The sequence below is a fragment of the Hemibagrus wyckioides genome, linkage group LG03, assembly GCF_019097595.1.
Source record: "Hemibagrus wyckioides isolate EC202008001 linkage group LG03, SWU_Hwy_1.0, whole genome shotgun sequence".
Lineage (NCBI taxonomy): Eukaryota > Metazoa > Chordata > Actinopteri > Siluriformes > Bagridae > Hemibagrus > Hemibagrus wyckioides.
In genome coordinates this window covers 12,816,340-12,834,913 of record NC_080712.1, presented here as the reverse complement: position 1 = coordinate 12,834,913, position 18,574 = coordinate 12,816,340, and the positions used below count along the sequence as shown (strand labels likewise).

At 39.9% G+C, this 18,574-nt stretch overlaps 2 protein-coding genes across 2 annotated transcripts; one reads left to right on the top strand and one right to left on the bottom strand.

Moving 5' to 3' along the window:
- Positions 1-142: 142 nt before the first annotated feature.
- Positions 143-10,259, top strand: polr1b (RNA polymerase I subunit B). The gene is made up of 15 exons (XM_058386313.1): positions 143-375; positions 1,416-1,583; positions 1,678-1,824; positions 1,954-2,086; positions 3,137-3,273; positions 3,562-3,785; positions 3,961-4,132; positions 5,457-5,625; positions 5,722-6,003; positions 6,518-6,651; positions 6,970-7,140; positions 7,715-7,871; positions 8,022-8,218; positions 8,345-8,595; positions 8,748-10,259. The coding sequence occupies exons 1-15, from the start codon at positions 199-201 to the stop codon at positions 9,628-9,630; spliced, it is 3,402 nt and encodes a 1,133-aa protein (XP_058242296.1). The 5' UTR covers positions 143-198; the 3' UTR covers positions 9,631-10,259.
- A 75-nt stretch (positions 10,260-10,334) lies between these two features.
- nanp (N-acetylneuraminic acid phosphatase) lies at positions 10,335-13,470 on the bottom strand. The gene is made up of 2 exons (XM_058386314.1): positions 13,255-13,470; positions 10,335-11,065 (listed from the first exon to the last, which is right to left on the bottom strand). Exons 1-2 carry the CDS (start codon positions 13,342-13,344, stop codon positions 10,430-10,432), a joined length of 726 nt encoding a protein of 241 aa, XP_058242297.1. The 5' UTR covers positions 13,345-13,470; the 3' UTR covers positions 10,335-10,429.
- Positions 13,471-18,574: the final 5,104 nt, after the last annotated feature.

Here is an 18,574-nt window from a genome sequence, read left to right as displayed (position 1 = left end):
TCATTCTTTTTTTTTTTTGTCGTGATGGTTTTATTATGTCACTTCGACAAAATATGTTAAAGGAAAACAAACGCAAAAAAAAATGTGTAGGTTCGAACTTTTATTTTGAAATACATGGCAGCGCGCGAGCGGAAGTTGCGTTGCTGGGGCAAGTTTCTCCATTGCGTTCACTAATACATGTGAGGAGAGCATGCGAATATGGATTACGCTTGGAAGTGGAGTGCTTTACCCACTGCCCCGAGCTTAAAACACCTCACAGAAGCAGGATTTGGGATTCCTAAAGAGAAACAGCACGAAGCTGTGCAGGATCTGGTGAAAGCTCACATCGAGTCGTTTGATGAAGCGGTTACTGATGGACTGTGCCGAGTGGTTCAGGTCAGTGCGCTGCGCCTGGGGCTCACGTGGAGCAGGGCCATCAAGCAATACTGTCATATTTATCATCTTTATCTCTACTAGCATCATCATACACTGGCTCTCTTAGATGTACAATACGGTATTGATATTATATTATCCTTAAAGGCCAATGAACTGCATGTGCAGTCTTACTGCAGCTCACTAATTCTGAACCCTGCCTTGGGTTTTACATTACTTTGCTGTAACACACTGATCTAACTCATAGTCTAGAACAGATATGGGGGTTTTAAAGCAGGGAAAAAGTCAGTGATACTTCAGGAACAGGTTTTATTTATAATCCTGTATTGGTATATAATCTACATGTCCTGTGGGTGTTTCCCATATTTGCATTAAATAATGCAAATAATTCAATAAATATAAAAGGGGATAATATGTGTATTCCCTTAAGTTATGCAAGTTTGGTGCTAACAGGATATAAATGATATCTTCACTGTTTAACCACAGTTTAGTTGATCAGATAGCAATCATACTACAGTCCTGTTGGATTCTGGACTCTGATTGGTCAGAAAGGTGTTGAATAATTTTCCATAACATCACCTCTGGCAATGTTGGTTTATATTAATGCGCTGGTTTTAATACGTTGTTATTTCTGCAGTAACAGCTTACACGGGTTATAGCTGAAGCTCCATAATAAACAGCTATTAAAAATATGTGTATTTGTTATGGTGATGCTTAGAGTTAAAGGCAGCTTGTCATGGTACAGAAAAAGGACAAAGAAAAAGTTTCTAAAGTTCCAGCTACAAGGCAATGACACGTTATGTAGCTAGAACTTTAGAAACTTTTTTTCTTGGCCTCTGTAACATTACGAGCTGCCTTTATGTTTGTCTTATTAACTTAGAGTGAAATGGGGGGGGGGTGTATATACATAATAGCTACCTAAACATTGTTAATGGCAACACACCACTGATTATTTTCCTTTAGCAGCATTCCCCATTGTCTTCTAGGCCTGGCATGATCTTTCTAAAAATTGACCTCCTCAGTTTCACCTTGTCTCTCTTTAGGCCATTCCTCCTCTGGAGTTCCTGTACAAGGGGGACAGAATCGCTCTATCATTTGTGGAAGCTGCTATCCACAACCCCGCTGTGGCCAAAGGTGGGATCTGCAAGGATCTCCATGTGTATCCTGCTGAGTGTAGAGGAAGGAGGTGCACATACAGAGGAAAGCTAGTGGTAGGACATTTTGCTCAATAAACCCACAATATCTCAGTATGGTTAAGTTTCTGACATGAGCTCCTCTTTATGTTACCTGTGTTTATGCCTACAGGCAGATGTCAGTTGGTCAGTCAATGGGGTCCCTAAAGGAATTATTAAGCAGTCGTTAGGACAGGTGCCTATCATGGTGAAGTCCAAACTGTGTAATCTCCATGGACTCTCACCTAAAGAGCTAATAGAGCATCATGAAGAAGCAGAGGTAAAAATTGAGATTTTTCATCCGCTTTTTAAATCGTGCAAAGGGCAGTTATGTAATTCCTGAAGAAAAGTACATTTATCCTGTGTATGCATGATGCTTGCTTCATCTTTCTCCACGTCTGTCCTGTAGGAAATGGGAGGCTACTTCATTGTAAACGGAATCGAGAAGGTGATCCGCATGCTTATCATGCCAAGGAGGAACTATCCCATCGCCTTGTCAAGACCAAAGTTTAAAAGTAGAGGTCAAGGCTACACTCAGTATGGTAAGTTTTAATGTTGTGCTACCATAGATCTGAATACAAACGTTTACAATAATTGAATATGACCTTCACATCATATATACTAACAAAACATTAGGCAGGATTTCACAGATGTTCCAAAGTAACAAGTATTTTCATATAGAAGTTGTTAAGATACTCATAGTAGGTAAAAGAGTCTTAGTTCTGTCTTTCTGAATGTCATATTTTCTTTAATAATTGATTCTTTGCCATTACATATAACTCCCTCAGACCTCTTTCATGTCCTCTGAGCCTCTAAGTATTTTCCATTCTCTCTGACTTTTCTGTCAGGTGGCACTTTTTTCCCGCCAACTATTTTTCTGGATTGTTATCTTGATGTTGGATACGTTGACATTTTTCTCTTATTTGATGTTTAAATAAATTGTAAATTTTTACACAGGTGATGGAGACTTTGCAGGCAACTGTATTTATTTCATTAGTGATAATGCCATAATTCGTAAAAGTGTTTTCCCCACTTATAGGTGTTCCTAATAAAATGGGTGATTTTATTAGGAGCACCTATATATTTTTTGCAGTTTTTCTAATCATGTAGCAGCAGTGTAATGCAAAGAAATCATGTAGATAATGTTTACATCAATCAACAGAAAGAAGAAAAAGTGTGATCTCCGTGACTTTGATCACAGCATAGTTGATGGCACCAGATTTGAGTAGGTTTGAGTATTTCAGAAACTGATGATCTCCTGGGATTTTCACACACAACAGTCTTTAGAGTTTAAATAAAATGGTGTGGGGGAAAAAAAAAACATTGTGAGCTCTATGGTCTGTGGGTGGAAGCACCATGTTGGTAAAAGAGCTCCTCGACATCTCTCATCAACAAGGTGTTTCAGCCTGATGACCCTCAGAACATGATATATTCTGTGTTTCTGAGTAAATATTAATGATTGTTGTGTGTGTGAAATTCCCAGTTCAACAGTTTTTGAAAAACTCAAACCAGCCAATCTTGGCTGTATGGAATAGGTGCAGGTGTACAGATATTCCACAGAGACTTAAAATAATGAGTTCTGTGTTTTTCAGCAATTTCAATGCATTGTGTGAGAGAAGAACATACCTCCATTAACATGAACCTTCACTACCTGGATAATGGAACGGTCATGCTGAACTTCATTTATCAGAAAGAGCTGTTTTTCCTTCCTCTGGGCTTTGCTCTTAAGGTAATTCTGATAGATGCACTGCTTATAAACATGGGCTATGCTCACATTAACAGGTTGAAGTGACATAGATCTGATTTTGGGTCATTTGTATTTATGAATGTGAGCCATTAAGATTCAGAAATGAATATGTACAAAGAAGCATATAATGTAAATGTAGTTATTTTTTCCTTAGACCTAGGTCATATTTTCTGTTATGAGAGTGATTTAAAGTGTCCAGTTAGATTCCTCTGTATATCTTTGTATGAAGCAATAGTATATTATGTAATATATACTGTCTATGGCTCGCAGGCCCTAGTGGACTTCTCAGACTACCAGATCTACCAGGAGCTGATAAAGGGCAGAGAGGAGAACTCCTTCTTTAAGAGCTGTGTGTCAGAGATGCTGCGCTTGGTTATGGAAGAAGGCTGCACTACCAGAGGGAAGGTGCTTGACTATCTGGGAGAACGCTTTCGGGTCAAACTGAACTTGCCAGAGTGGTACACACATGAACAGTGTGCTAAATTTCTTCTGGAGTAAGTCCTTTTTGTAATTGGTCCTAAACAATTATAAAATATAAACATTTAAATGTAAAATATTAGTCATGACAACAGATAATGTTTTGCTCTTCCGTTAGGAGAATTAATGACGTATATATGTTTTCTGCTCCCTGTAATGTCTGAAGCAATTTTTTTTTCCATTTGTCTACAGCGAGTGTCTGTGCATTCACCTGAAGTCAGACACCGAGAAGTTCTACATGCTGTGTCTGATGACACGAAAGTTGTTTGCTTTTGCCAAACAGGAGTGTATGGAGGAGAATCCAGACAGTCTGATGTGTCAGGAGGTCCTCACACCTGGGGAGCTTTTTCTCATGTTCCTGAAGGTGAGCTAACTCTGACGACAACAGTGATGTTCAGCAGATGTTATTATGTGATTATAGTTAAGGCTCTTGGTTGCTGATTGGAAGGTTGGGGTTCAAGCTTCAGCACCACCAAGCTGCCACTGTGGGGCCCTTGGGCAAAAATTTGAACCCTGTCTGCGCCAGGGGTGCTGGATCACCTGTGCTCTGACCCCAACTTCCTATGTTCCTATGTACACTGATAATACATAACATTATGACCACCCGCCTAATATTGTTAGTCCCCCTTTTGCTGCCAAAACAGCCCTGACCCGTGGAGGCATGGACTCCACTAGATCCCTGAAGATGTACTGTGGTATCTAGCACCAAGATGTTAGCAGCGGATCTTGATATACCATGGATGCCCCACCTTGCAAGTTACAGGACTTAAAGGATACTTTTGATAGATACTGACCACTGCGGACCGGAAACGCCCCACAAGAGCTGCCGTTTTGGAGATGCTCTGATCCAGTCGTCTAGCCATCACAATTTGGCCCTTATCAATCTTGATTACCTTACAACCTTACACTTACCCATTTTTCCTGCTTCTAACACATCAACTTTGAGGACAAAATGTTCACTTGCTGCCTAATATATCCCACCCACTAACAGGTGCCATGATGAGATGTTATCTTGTGTTATCAGTGTTATTCCTGTCACTAGTCATAATGTTATGCCTGATCGGTGTATGCGAACAGAAGAATTCCACAGTGCTGTAATCTATGTATGGCTTCTTCTATTCTTATTGTATCATGGAAAATCTGTACACGGTTACCCTCAAAAATCTAGCAAACATTTTTTAATAAGGAGACAAACAGAGTTAGAACTAAGTAGACTATAATTAGTATTTCTAAAAATAAAAATCATCTTCAGATTTATTTGCAGATCCTTTCTAACAGAAACAGTTATTGATGTGTGAGGAAACATAAAATAACATTTTATAAAGTGGAGAATTATACAAAATTAAATCCTATCCCATATCTCAGTGGATGCCAAAAACATTGTAAGAGTTGTGAAGGAAAACCCCAAAACAGCAGTCAGGTTGGGGTGTATTTTTGACGAACCTGTGCCCACTGTAGCCTCAGCTTTCTGCTCTTGGCTTATAGACTTGAAACCCAGCAGAGGTGTTCAGCAGATATTATGGTGTGATTCCTATTGTACTACTTTTATCATGTGAAATTAGTACAGAGTAAGTGGATATAGTGCCTGCTAATGTTTTATCCTAAAATTTCTGGCAGCTAGTTATTAATGTGCACTGTAGCTTTCTATTATACCCCTCTTATAATGTATAATTATTTTTACTTTTCAGGAGAAAATGACAGGCTGGCTAGTTTCTGTGAAACTGGCTATGGATAAAAGAGCCCAGAGATTCGCGGGATTGACCTCAGATAACCTGGCGAAAATCTTCAACATGGGCACTGACCTCACCAAAGCCTTTGAGTACCTGCTGGCTACAGGAAACCTTGTCTCCAAGACAGGTATTATTATGTAATAATTAAAAGTGAAAGCTTGGAATTGTTGAACTACTCCTTGTTTGTTTAACATGCTGATTTACACATCTTTCTGTCTCTCAGGTCTGGGTATGCTGCAGGCCAGTGGTCTTTGCGTGGTGGCTGACAAGCTTAACTTCATTCGCTATTTGTCTCACTTCCGGTGTGTACACAGAGGAGCAGCCTTCGCCAGGATGAGGACCACGGCAGTGAGAAAGCTGTTACCTGAGTCCTGGGGCTTCCTGTGTCCTGTGCACACACCTGACGGAGCACCATGCGGTCTGATGAACCACCTCACTGCCCACTGTGAAATTGTGGCTCCTGTTCACCCCACTACTACAATCCCTGCCCTACTCTGCACACTAGGTAAACAAGTGTGCCATATTTTCTCCAATGTCTTTTTTTTTTTCTTATTTTAAAAAGGGCTGCACTATCAGAATTGAAATGCATGTGGACCACAGTCTGAGATTTACACGTAAAGACAGAGATTTTCAAGAATAGAGTAGTAGTATTGTCTAGAGGGAGAGTCAAGAGATGAGCACTAACACTCTTTTGGGGGGTTTAAGGTATACTGCTGGAATCTTACGCAACTTCTGCTCCCTGCTGTTGACTCATAATGGGGGGAAATTAATTGACTTTATAACAGAATAAAAGCAATTTCAATTCATTATATATTATCAAATTGAAGCAATACATAATACTGATGTGTAATTTGTTTCCTTTATTTAATTAATTTATATATTTGATACAATTGGACATTTTCAGTAAAACAATATCCCATCATGTACACTCTAGAAGTTATGATTTGCTTTGTGACTTTAAAATATGGGACTTTTCTTTCAAACTTCATTTACTTCTGATTCACTTTTCTCTCGGTCAGGTGTTACTCCAGTGGACGGAACTCCTGGTCAGCCATACTCCTGCTGCTATCCCGTCATACTGGATGGCACCATGATCGGCTGGGTTGAGAAAGATCTCGCCCCCTCGCTCGTTGAATCTCTCCGCAGGTTCAAGGTTAGTAACACTTGCAACCAGTTTCTTTTCAATACGTACCATCAGACAGTCACCATAACTGAAACATTATTATTATTATTATTATTATTAATCCATTTTTGAGTTTGAACGCATTATTTATGGGTTTTTTTTGTGCTGGCACCTCAAGAAATTTAGCTAACTTTAATAATGCACTTATTTTGAGTAGAATTACACCTGTGAAAAATTCAGCTTGATTTGTCTTTTATGGTGATGAATGAAATGTTGCGATAAATCTAATTCTTCTAAAATCTTAAAATTTTTGTGGTCAATCACATTGTTTCCAATCTCTTCTTACAGGTACTGAAGGAGAAAAAGATTCCTCCATGGACTGAAATTGTGCTAGTTCCTCAAACGGGTAAAGCAAGCTTGTACCCAAGCCTGTATGTGTTCACCACACCGTGCCGCATGGTACGACCAGTCCGTAACCTCGCTCTGGGCAAAGAGGAGCTCATTGGCACCTTCGAACAGGTCTGTCGACATTAAGTCAGCCTCACATGGCTTATTATTTATCATTTATTCCGATAAATTGTTTTAATCTTGTTATACCACAGCAGTTTGCCAAAGGTTACAGTTTGATCATTTTTATCAATTTATAGTTGCATTTAATGTTGAACATCCACAGGACAAGTTATAGCAACAATAAACAGTTGTTTGTTTAACACCTCCTTTTTCTAGTAAAAATACAGCTTGTCCTGTTACTCTGGAATGTGAAAGCTCTTTGTCCTGAAGACTCTGCCAAAGAACTCTTCACTCTGTTAGTGTTTAGACCTAGACCTTAAATACCTCATTTTAGAATGTTTATTATTAGCCTTACATTATGTGAAGCATTTGCCTTAGGGTTAGCCTGTTACTATAGAAATGGTAACATATTAGAAAGAGCACATGAATATAAACCAGTGTGTTGAATTGCAACTATCTCGTCAGAGCTTTTGTTAGAAAAAATTAATCAATAACTTCTGACCAATCAGAATCGAGTGCTGTGCATGTATAACTAATATAAAGTGTACAACGGAGGTATTGAACATTTTATGTTTTGTTTCAGATTTACCTGAACGTGGGGATATTTGAGGATGAGGTAGAGCATGTTGTCACCACCCATCAGGAGCTCTTCCCTCACAGCATGCTCAGTGTGGTGGCCAGCTTCATCCCCTTCTCAGACCATAATCAGAGTCCTAGGAACATGTACCAGTGCCAGATGGGTAAGGTCGCTCTACCATCTGCTAGCTTCAGCTTCCAGAGATGAAAAGAACAGTGTTTATGCTGTAGTGTTCCAACCAAATTTAAAACATGTTTATTGATTGATGTGTAAAAATATGTCCCACTTTTTTCTCTCATGTTTCTGTGTACAGGTAAACAAACTATGGGTTTCCCTCTCCACTCTTATCAGGATCGCTCAGATAATAAGCTTTACCGCTTACAGACCCCCCAGAGTCCTCTAGTCCGTCCTCTCATGTACGACCACTACAACATCGACAACTACCCTATTGGCACGAACGCTATAGTGGCTGTGATCTCTTATACTGGCTACGACATGGAAGATGCAATGGTCAGCACTGATTGTCTTTCATTGTAATAAGACTGGTCATTTTCTGGAAGATTACGTTTTTTATGTTTATCTATGACTTGTCATCAGTGTACCACATCCTTAATTACTTATTTATTTCTTGTCCAGATTGTGAACAAGTCCTCATGGGAGCGTGGTTTTGCCCATGGCTCTGTCTATAAGACTGAGATAGTGGACCTATCGGAGAAGGTCAAAGGTGAGGACGGCGTGGTGTTTGGGATTAAACCGGGTGACCCGAAAGTGTCGGACAAGTTGGATGTAGATGGATTGCCGCCTATAGGAACCAAGCTGAATTTTGGAGACCCTTTTTACAGCTACATCAATCTCAACACAGGCCAGAGCCATGTTTTCTTCTACAAGTACGTTATCCGTATCATTTACTGTGAAATAAATCAGTTATCAGCCAATTATTTCTGCCTCACTGAAAATTAAATACAAAACTTTTTCAGTACAATACAATTAAAATATTCAATAAAAAAAGATCTAATCCCCTTATTCATGTTTCTTTCAGGAGTCAGGAGAGTTGTGTAGTGGACAACATCAAGGTGTGCAGCAATGATGCAGGAACAGGTCGCTTCAAGCGTGTGTGCATTACTATGCGAGTACCACGAAACCCCACCATCGGAGACAAGTTTGCCAGCAGGCATGGTCAGAAAGGTATCCTGAGTCGCCTGTGGCCAGCTGAAGACATGCCTTTCAGTGAGAGTGGCATGACCCCTGATATCCTGTTCAACCCACATGGCTTCCCATCACGCATGACCATCGGTATGCTGATCGAGAGCATGGCAGGCAAATCTGCAGCACTGCACGGCTTGTGCCATGACGCCACGCCGTTCACCTTCTCCGAGCAGAACTCGGCCCTTGAACATTTCGGTACCATGCTGAAGGCGGCGGGTTATAATTATTACGGCACCGAGCGCCTTTACTCAGGACTGAGCGGACAGGAGCTGGAGGCTGACATATTTGTAGGTGTGGTTTACTACCAGCGCCTGCGTCACATGGTCTCAGACAAGTTCCAGGTGAGGACGACGGGAGCGAGGGACAAAGTGACCAATCAGCCGCTTGGAGGAAGGAACGTGCAAGGTGGCATCCGCTTCGGAGAGATGGAGCGGGATGCCCTGCTGGCTCATGGCTCGTCCTTCTTGCTGCACGATCGCCTGTTTAACTGCTCGGACCGATCTATAGCTCAGGTGTGTGTGCGCTGTGGCAGTTTGCTGTCTCCACTGCTGGAGAAGCCACCTCCACACTGGTCAGCCACACGGCATCGGAACACTATCTGCTCACTGTGCAAGAAGAGCGACGCCATTGACACAGTGGCTGTCCCCTATGTGTTCCGCTACTTCGTGGCTGAACTGGCGGCAATGAACATTAAAATTAAACTAGATGTGAAGTAGATTTACGGTCGGTATTTAAACATGCAGCATCAATTATTATTATTCTCAAGGATCATAATTTCAGATTATTGCTTGTCACACTGTTCATGTGAAGACAATATACTTGTGAATTTTGGCTGATATAATGCTATTTTTATATTGAGACACTTTCATAGAGATGTTTTTCATGACTTGTTTAAACACATTCAGAACTGGAACACAGAAAAGTGCCTCTAAGAGGGTTTGTTTCTTTTTTTGTAAAATCAGTGGCCACAGAGTGAAGTGGACAGTGTTATCTGAACAATACTGTATACTGCTGGATGCTAGGAAACATGGGATTGCAGGTGGATAATATGGCAAATATATCACTTTGTGATACTTAAACATTCACTATACAATATACAACACAGTATATTCACCTGAGGAAAAAGTAAAATAAAACTTTAAATTGATATCTGATATTTCTTTATTCAAAAATGACCTGAACTAGTGGAAGAGTTGTTAAGAAGGACAGAAATATTAGTATCTAATCAACCTGCTAATCCATTACTGGGAGTAAAATGCCATTGGTATTTTTGTAATGTCAAAGAAGGAAAAAAAATTGTATTGCGGCTTGAGACACAATATCAGTATGATGGTATCATATCTCCCCCAAAGCTGTGTGATTATTATGATAAAATTATTATTTAAAAAACATGTGAAACGATGAAATTTAATGCAACTCCTTAATATCAGAATAGTGTTTATTTTTTCAGTATCATTTATAAAATTCTCATGATAATTCTAAATAAAATATGGATATTGACTGCTTAAAAAAATATTATTTCAGCTTAGCTAAAACCTGAGGCAAGTCTTGCACAGAGGGAATGGTGTAATCAGGAGTCACACTGTTTTCTGGAAGACCGTCTCTGCTCTTATTAATCCACACTGTAGCTCGGACCCCTGCATCGTATCCACCCTGGATATCTGTGTCCAGTGAATCTCCCACCATGATGCAGTCGTATGGCTTCACTCCCAGCAGCTCGAAGCAGTGTGTGAAAATAGAGACTGCAGGTTTCTGCTCAGCATGTTCTCCTCCTACCACCACAGCACTGAAGAGTTCCTCACATCTCACTGCCTCTAGCTTCTCCCTCTGTGTCTGCGCATCACCGTTGGTCAGCAGCAGCAGTTTGCATGAGCGCTTCAGCTCTTGCAGCAAGGCCAAAACGTCAGGAGATAATGCTAGAGCCTGGAGACGAGTGTTTTTCCAAGTGTAGTAGCAGTCTGAGGCCAGAGCATGGCCGGGATCCACACTTTGCGCTTCCTGCAGGGCCTCATGCCAGTGATTTATCCGAACGTCATCAATGGTTTTGCCTGCAGCTGGGTCAAACTGTTCCTCACAAAGTTTATGGCCAAACCGCTTACAAATATCACTGGTGTTTGCGTCCTTCAGTTTGCTTCTCAACAGCTCACATACCTGTCAGAGTTATGATATAAGTTTTAGTAAGTGATATAGGTAATATTTAGTCAATTAAAACTTTTGGATGAAGATAAGACTATTAGGATTGTAAAATATCGCAAAATTAGCCTTTTGTATTAATGCTGTTGGGGGAAATGTAGAACAGTCTTTAGAGAAAAAGGTTTCATCAAGTTGTTTTGTATGGAGTGAAAACCACAATGCTACACTATATTGCCAAAAGTCTTGGGACATCCCTCCAAATAACTGAATTCAGGGGTTGGGCTTGACCCCTTAGTTCCAGTGAAATGAAATCTTAACGCTTCAGCATACCAAGACATTTTGGACAATTTCATGCTCCCAACTTTGTGGGAACAGTTTGGGGATGACCCCTTCCTGTTCCAACATGACTGCACACCAGTGCACAAAGCAAGGTCTATAAAGACATGGATGAGAGAGTTTGGTGTGGAGGAACTTCACCTGACCTCAACCTGATAGAACACCTTTGGGAGGAATTAGAGCGGAGACTGTGGGCCAATCCAAAACTGGGACATCTGGCTTTACATGCACATGAATTTAATATTTAATATTAATTTAATATGCCCGTCCTTTGCAGCTATTCCACAAGGTTTAGGAGTGTGTTTATGGGGAATTTTTAACCATTCCTCTACAAGTGTGTTTGTGAGGTCTGGCACTGATGTTAGACAAGAAGGCCTGGCTCGCAGTCGCCGCTCTAATTCATCCCAAAGTTGTTCCATTGGGTTGAGGTTAGTGACTCTGTGAATTTCCTCCACACCAAACTCATCATCCATGTCTTTATGGACCTTGCTTTGTGCACTGGTGTGTAGTCATGTTGAAACAGGAAGGGGTCATCCCCAAACTGTTCCCACAATGTTGGGAGCATGAAATTGTCCAAAATGTCTTGGTATTCTGAAGCATTAAGAGTTCCTTTCACTGAAACCCCTGAAAAACAACACCTGAATTCAATGATTTTGAGGGGTATCCCAAAGCTTTTGGCAATACAGTGTATTTTGTCCATAACAACTTTCTCCATGCAGTATCTAATAGACCTAGAAAAATCAATACCAAGACGTCTGAGGTTTCTACTGCAAATCTAATGAAAAGCAGACTGCTAAAGCACTGAAATGCCACCAGAAATAATAAATTAGTGTTTTGCTGGCAGGAACCACATCCCATATTGTCTTCAGCTGAAATTTATTGTCAATATTAAGCAGGATAGCACAGTAATCAGAAATCACTGTCAAACACCTGCTTTTATAAAATTTTGTACTTCTCAGACACTCCCCATCCACTTTATTAGGAACACGTGTAGATTAGTGCAGATATCTAATCAGCCAAATCATCTGGCAGGAAGGCAATGCAGAAAATCATGCAAATAAAGCTCAAGAGTGTAATCGCATCAGCATGTAATAATAATAATAAACTTCCTATGCACATTAAATCTTCTCCTTCTGTAGGTCTTATCTTTTTAGTGTGGCTTTTAATACTGGCTAGAGTGTTTAGGTTTATATTGTCCTTGTGATTGTTTATTATTTTATTGTTGTTTATTCTTTCTGTTTTAATGTTGCCTGGAAAGCACTTTGGTCAACAGTTGTTTTAAATGTGCTTTCCAGGCAACATTAAAACAGAAATAATAAACAACAATAAAATAATAAACAATCACAAGGACAATATAAACGTGCTTCCGAAAGTTTGTACTGTACTGTATAATAATAATAATAATAATGTGTATTAAAACAAATAACATCTTTTACGCAAATAATATAGCTGTATATTTTATTTTAAAAAAACCCTCTACAGTACAGCTATTTATATTTTATAATAAATGCCTATTTTATACACTATAAAATCAGAGCAAAAAGCACAAAATAAAATACATAGAACAAAAAAATAAAGATAATAAAGAGTAAATTCTAAATAATGATTATTAAAATGTGGTTCTTATGGCAGAGGTGATGGAGCTTAATGGCATTAAACTACAACTTCCATCATCCCTTCCGTTTCACCACAATTACAGCTCTATTCTAAAACACATTTGCATTGCTGTTATTTTATTTTAATAGCTTTAATTTAACTGTGGGTGAAAGTGCACTATGTAATACAGCTATTTAATTGTTATTATTTGATCTTGTGTAATTAAGTGTCTAATACTCTTCTCTCAGTGACTGCTTTCATTCACTAAGTCCCACCTTATTCAAGGCCAGCTGTCCGGCCCCTGCTGTGTCCACTAGAGTGTTGTCCAGGTCAAACAGAATCGCTGATATTCCGCCTTTCTCCATGTCGAGTAGAGAATCTTCAGAGCCGGTATTATTACTAATAAAAAATAATAATGCGGCTCAAGACATTCAGGAAGCGGAACTACGGAGACAACGTCAGCAGGACATACCACGTGTGTTTGAGTGAGCTTGAGAGTACAGGAAGTGAATTTAGCTAAGCATCATGGGAGTTGTATTTTTTTTTTTTTTTACAGCTTACAAACTACCAGCTTTATCTTTCATTTCATTTTTCATTTCATTATCTGTACCACTTATCCAATCTATCCTCGGGTCATGGGGAGCCTGTGCCTAGCTCAGGCGCCAACCCATTGCAGGACACACACACACTCATTACAGGCAATTTAGAGACTCCAATCAGCCTAGAAGCATGTCTTTGGACTGTGGGAGGAAACCGGAGCACCTGGAGGAAACCCACCAAGCACAAGGAGAACATGCAAACTCAAACCCAGGACGCTGGAGGTGTGAGACCAAAGTGCTAACCACTAAGCCACCGTGACACCAGCTTTATCTTTTAAAGAAAAAAAAATATGAGACCTTTACACTACCCTAAAATGTCTACTCATCAAATGTCTATCATTTGGACTAACATTAACACCTGGGGCTAGTAGGCTACATTTTGTACTACATACTGTACACTCATATACACCGATCAGGCATAATATTATAAGCACTGAGAGGTGATGTGAATAACACTGATTATCTCCTCATCATGGCAACTGTTAGTGGGCGGGATATATTAGGCAGCAAGTGGGCAAGCATAAGGATTTAAACGAGTTTGACGAAAGACCAAATTGTGATGGTTAGACCACTGGATCAAAACTGCAGCTCTTGTGGGGTGTTCCTGGTCTGCAATGTTCAGTATCTATCAAAAGTGGTCCAAGGAAGGAACAGTGGTGAACCCAGTGACAGGGTCATGGGCGGTCAAGGCTCATTGATGCATGTGGGGAGAGAAGGCTGGCCCGTGTGATCCGATCCAACAGACGAGCTACTTTTGCTCAAATTGCTAAAAAGTTAATGCTGGTTCTGATAGAAAGGTGTCAGAATACACAGTGCATGACAGTTTGTTGCGTACGGGGCTTCATAGCCGCAGACCAGCACCACCGAAAGCAGCAACAATGCTCATGGGGGCATCAGAACTGGACCATGGAGCAATGGAAGAATGGTGGCCTGATCTGATGAATCACATTTTATTTTACATCACGTGGATAGCCAGGTGCGTGTGCATCACTTACCTGGGGAACACATGGAACCAGGATACACTATGAGAAGAAGGCAAGCAGGTGGAAGCAGGAGGTCATAATGCTACGGCTGATCGGTGTATATGCATATATGTGTGATGACCTTAAAAGTTGAATTGAATTGAGTTATATACACTATATTGCCAAAAGTATTCGCTCACCTGCCTTGACTCACATATGAACTTAAGTGACATCCCATTCCTAATCCATAGGGTTCAATATGACATTGGTCCACCCTTTGCAGCTATAACAGCTTCAACTCTTCTGGGAAGGCTGTCCACAAAGTTTAGGAGTGTGTTTATGGGAATTTTTGACCATTCTTCCAGAAGCGCATTTGTGAGGTCACACACTGATGGTGGACGAGAAGGCCTGGCTCTCAGTCTCCACTCTAATTCATCCCAAAGGTGTTCTATCGGGTTGAGGTCAGGACTCTGTGCAGGCCAGTCAAGTTCATCCACACCAGACTCTGTCATCCATGTCTTTATGGACCTTGCTTTGTGCACTGGTGCACAGTCATGTTGGAAGAGGAAGGGGCCGGCTCCAAACTGTTCCCACAAAGTTGGGAGCATGGAATTGTCCAAAATGTCTTGGTATGCTGAAGCATTCAGAGTTCCTTTCACTGGAACTAAGGGGCCAAGCCCAGCTCCTGAAAAACAACCCCACACCATAATCCCCCTCCACCAAACTTTACACTTGGCACAATGCAGTCAGACAAGTACCGTTCTCCTGGCAACCGCCAAACCCAGACTCATCCATCAGATTGCCAGATGGAGAAGCGCGATTCGTCACTCCAGAGAACGTGTCTCCACTGCTCTAGAGTCCAGTGGCGGCGTGCTTTACACCACTGCATCCGACGCTTTGCATTGCACTTGGTGATGTATGGCTTGGGTGCAGCTGCTCGGCCATGGAAACCCATTCCATGAAGCTCTCTGCGCACTGTTCTTGAGCTAATCTGAAGGCCACATGAAGTTTGGAGGTCTGTAGCGATTGACTCTGCAGAAAGTTGGCGACCTCTTCGCACTATGCACCTCAGCATCCGCTGACCCCGCTCCGTCAGTTTACGTGGCCTACCACTTCGTGGCTGAGTTGCTGTCGTTCCCAAACACTTCCACGTTCTTATAATACAGCTGACAGTTGACCATGGAATATTTAGGAGTGAGGAAATTTCACGACTGGATTTGTTGCACAGGTGGCATCCTATCACAGTTCCACGCTGGAATTCACTGAGCTCCTGAGAGCGACCCATTCTTTCACAAATGGTTGTAAAAATAGTCTGCATGCCTAGGTGCTTGATTTTATACACCTGTGGCCATGGAAGTGATTGGAACACCTGATTCTGATATTTGGATGGGTGAGCGAATACTTTTGGCAATATAGTGTATGTTTATAGTGGAATATGTTATAGGTGTTAAGTAATTCTGGTTCTAAAATGTTGGGTGGTGCAGTATTTTCATAATTCCTGTGAGCAGTTAGCATTTTTATGCCATTCTGAGGGGTACTGAGGTAAACTGATTTGAAAGATCTCAGATACAAAAATTTCCATCAATTTCTACCCAAGACTGTTTTTTTGCTATCTTCTGAAAAATGCAAATCTTTTAGTGCAGTCTCTTTCCTTTTTTCCCCTTGTAGTCTCAGTTCCATTTATCCTCTCAGTTTTCAACAGACATTAGACTAACCCTTACCCAAGAGGACAATTCTAACACATGCAAATTTTTTGCACTTTAACAATATATTACAGCCTATATTCATTTTCATTCCAGTCACACCACATCACTGTACTGTAAACAGATCTAATCACTGGACTCAGATACTACGTTTCTATAATTTTATCTATTTATTTATTTTATCTTACTTGTATCTTTTTTATTGTTTACCTTAGTATTAATTCCATTTTAGAATGTTTTTATATTTCTGACTCAATTTTCATATCAAAGCATTTCACTACATATCGCAGTGTATGATTGTGTACGTGACAAATAAAATTTTTATTTGGATTTGAATACATGATATGGTGAGAAGTATTCAATTCAATTCAATTTTATTTGTATAGCGCTTATAACAGTGAACATTGTCTCAAAGCAGCTTTACAGAACATAAGAAACAAAAAACATAGTGAAAAAAGTCCTAGATGTTAAGCAAAATAATCCCTAGTGAAGTATGTAGACACCTGACCATTATACACATATCTGCTTGTTGAACATCCTATTTTAAAGGAATGGGATTAATATAGAGTTGGTTATGGGGATCATTAGTAAGATCAGGTGAAGATGACTGGGTGCAGTCAGTGCTCCAATTTAACCCAGTGGGGTTGCAGTCATGACTCCATGCAGGCCACAGAATTGCTTCTAAACCAACTTTGTTAAATCATGTCCTTTTTGGACCTCATTCTGTGCTCAGGGGCATTGCCATGCTAGAGCATGTTTGGACTAATCAAATTAGTTCCAGTGAAGGGAAATCATAATGATAAATAATTAGAAAGCATAAAAAGGCATTCTAGGTAATCACATGCCTTAAACTTCATAGCAAGAGTTTGTGAAAAACCCAAATTTGGGGTCATGGTCAGGCATTAACATACTTTTGGCCATCTGCTGCATGATGAACCATTTGTGTCTATTCTTCTTTCTAGATTTTCTCTCTCTTTTTTTCTTCTTCTTTTTTTATTGGTTATTTTTTTACCCTTCACATAGCCTAGAAATATAGTGCCTATAGAGTTGCATTACATGTTTCTGACCACTAAAGGGTGTCAAGTCATACAATTTAGAGCTGGAAAGCATAAACGGCATACTAAACATCTTTAGTACTGAAACACATTACCACCACTTATGTCCTGTTAAAAGATACACAGCTTGCTTTTGATCTCTATAGGAGATTTAGCAGTATTTGGTTGCCATCTGCAGAATAAATGCAATTTAAGTCTAGTGTGTGGTGTTACACAGAGGAGAAACATGTTAGAGGATTCTACTTTTACTACCTAGGCATTTTTAGGAAGAGTTTAAATGGAAGTAGTAAGTAATCATCAGGATTGGATAAATTTTCCTGAACCAAGGTTTTTCTTTCTTTTATACTGTAATGCTGAGCGTGATTGTAGTCCACATCTCTCTTGCAGGCATACATCTAATATGTAATAACTGTAAATAAATGAATGCTTCAAAGAACCAAAATCTGCCATGTAAGAGATTGTTAAACACAAAAAGCTTTGAAAGCATCTCATATAATGTATGAAAAAAATCAAGAACAATGAATAATAATAATAATAATAATAATAATAATAATAATAATAATAATAATAATAATAATAATAATAATTAGAAGAAGAAGAAGAAGAAGAAGAAGAAGAAAAAGGAGAAGAAGAAGAAAACAAAGAAGAAATAATAATAAAAAGATGATAGAAAGATAATAATGAAAGGTCTCAGTTGTCCATAAACTTTTAGCTATAAAATTTTTTATATCTCTTTAGCCCTTCATCATAAACTAACACGGTGAATTTCACATGTTGACTACTTCATAAACCTACATACAAAATTGTATCCTATATCAGTGAAAGATGATAGGAAATTAGGCCACTGCAAGTCTCTGATTCCCTCCTTGAGAGCTCATGTACTTTATGTAAGCTGAGCCTCACCCACTAGCGTGCTCACACACCTGGCCAGGTGCCAAAGGTTCACACGCAAAAATGTGTCAGTACATACTGCACTCAGAATGACAACTCAGGTCATTTCTCACGCACAAGGATACTGCTCATAGCCCAGATGCCAAGCCCTGTGAAAGCTGTTCTATTAATGCCAGTCAATTTTAGAAATGTTGTGTAAACCTTGGTTTCAGGAAACAAGGAGTGTGTGAGAGCTGGTTAACCTACTAAATAAAAAAAAAAAAATAACAACCCGCTGCCTGAGGTACTGGATCCTGCAGATGAATGCAAACAGCTCTACTTTTCACTCTGCCCTGATCTTTAATGGATGTGTTTAGAATTCATATACTTTTCTTTGACACCTATG